Source organism: Sinocyclocheilus anshuiensis, unplaced genomic scaffold (genome assembly GCF_001515605.1).
Source record: "Sinocyclocheilus anshuiensis isolate Anshui unplaced genomic scaffold, SAMN03320099.WGS_v1.1 scaffold239, whole genome shotgun sequence".
Lineage (NCBI taxonomy): Eukaryota > Metazoa > Chordata > Actinopteri > Cypriniformes > Cyprinidae > Sinocyclocheilus > Sinocyclocheilus anshuiensis.
In genome coordinates, this window is record NW_015549568.1 from 644,159 (window position 1) to 646,052 (window position 1,894).

At 47.5% G+C, this 1,894-nt stretch overlaps 1 protein-coding gene across 1 annotated transcript in view; it reads right to left on the reverse strand.

Annotated features, from left to right (window-relative positions):
* Nucleotides 1-1,894, reverse strand: part of LOC107657316 (keratin, type II cytoskeletal 3-like) — a 15,426-nt gene that overhangs the window by 11,262 nt on the left and 2,270 nt on the right. Inside the window, exons 5-8 of the mRNA XM_016445358.1 lie at nt 1,035-1,413; nt 412-794; nt 145-303; nt 22-72 (exon numbers count right to left, since the gene is read on the reverse strand). Of these exons, the coding sequence (XP_016300844.1) occupies nt 22-72; nt 145-303; nt 412-794; nt 1,035-1,413 (972 nt within the window). The remainder of the gene's footprint in view (nt 1-21; nt 73-144; nt 304-411; nt 795-1,034; nt 1,414-1,894) is intronic.

Sequence of the window (1,894 nt, forward strand, 5' to 3'; positions counted from 1 at the left end):
TTCCGCTTCCACTTCCATAACTGCTTCCCTGAGCTTGACCGCTTCCACTTCCATAACCGCTTCCGCTTCCACTTCCACTTCCATAACTGCTTCCCTGACCGCTTCCGCTTCCACTTCCACTTCCATAACTGCTTGCGCTTCCACTTCCATAACTGCTTCCCTGAGCTTGACCGCTTCCCTGACCGCTTCCACTTCCATAACTGCTTCCGCTTCCACTTCCATAACTGCTTCCCTGAGCTTGACCGGTTCCCTGACCGCTTCCACTTCCTTGACTGCTTCCACTTCCATAACTGCTTCCCTGAGCTTGACCGGGTTCCTGACTGCTTCCGCTTCCACTTCCATAACTGCTTCCCTGAGCTTGACCGGTTCCCTGACCGATTCCACTTCCTGGACTGCTTCCACTTCCATAACTGCTTCCCTGAGCTTGACCACTTCCCTGACCGCTTCCGCTTCCATAACCGCTTCCGCTTCCACTTCCATAACTGCTTCCCTGAGCTTGACCGCTTCCCTGACCGCTTCCACTTCCTGGACTGCTTCCACTTCCATAACTGCTTCCCTGAGCTTGACCGGTTCCCTGACCGCTTCCACTTCCTTGACTGCTTCCACTTCCATAACTGCTTCCCTGAGCTTTTCCGCTTCCGCTTCCTTGACCGCTTCCGCTTCCATAACTGCTTCCGCTTCCATAACTGCTTCCGCTTCCACTTCCATAACTGCTTCCGCTTCCATAACTGCTTCCGCTTCCACTTCCATAACTGCTTCCGCTTCCATAACTGCTTCCGCTTCCACTTCCATAACTGCTTCCGCTTCCACTTCCATAACTGCTTCCGCTTCCCATTCCATAACTGATTCAGATTCCACTTCCATAACTGCTTCCGCTTCCCATTCCATAACTGATTCAGATTCCACTTCCATAACTGCTTCCGCTTCCCATTCCATAACTGATTCAGATTCCACTTCCATAACTGCTTCCGCTTCCCATTCCATAACTGATTCAGATTCCACTTCCGCTTCCATAACTGCTTCCGCTTCCATAACTGCTTCCCTGAGCTTGACCGGTTTCCTGACCACTTCCGCTTCCTTGACCGCTTCCACTTTCATAACTGCTTCCCTGAGCTTGACCGCTTCCCTGATCGCTTCCCTGAGCTTGACCACTTCCATGACCACTTCCACGATCACTTGCCTGAACACTTACATAACCATTTCCATGATCACTTGCCTGAACACTTACATGAACACTTGCGTGAACACTTCCCTGACCACTTTCCTGACCATTTCCTTGACCATGTGGTTCACTGCATGCATGGCCACAGGTGGTTGGGCAACATTTCTGTGTGTCAGGACACTGGCCATCATGGAAACAGCTTTCAGCACACGCATGAATGTTCTTCGGTTTGGGACATAGACCCGGCTTCACTGCATAGACACAGATAGTCAGCTTTAGTCTGTGCATATAGACTGTGTGCCACTTCAATATGCAGCAAGAAACACTCAAAGCACGAATAGCAAGTTTTACCTACAGAATGAATAATATTCTAAGTTTTATTCCCCTTTATTTTCTAAAGCCATCCCGCTTAAAACAGTCCTAAGGGATGAATTCAAGCCTACTTTTGATGAGAACAAAAGGCTCAAATTATTATTATTATTATTATTATTATTATTATTATTATTATTGCGCTATAGGCTGTACTATTCTGCATCAGTACAAATACGTGCACACGTTGCACGTGTTTTGCTTGCTTGAGTGTTTGTGCATTATGAGTGGCTTTGGAACATAAATCGCAGCACGTTTCAGAGGAAAAAAACGTGACTTCTATTTCTGAAAATATCACAGTTAGATTTATAGCGAGTGGTTCCCTGCATTATTACAGCAAAGCGCGTGATTACAGTACTAAGC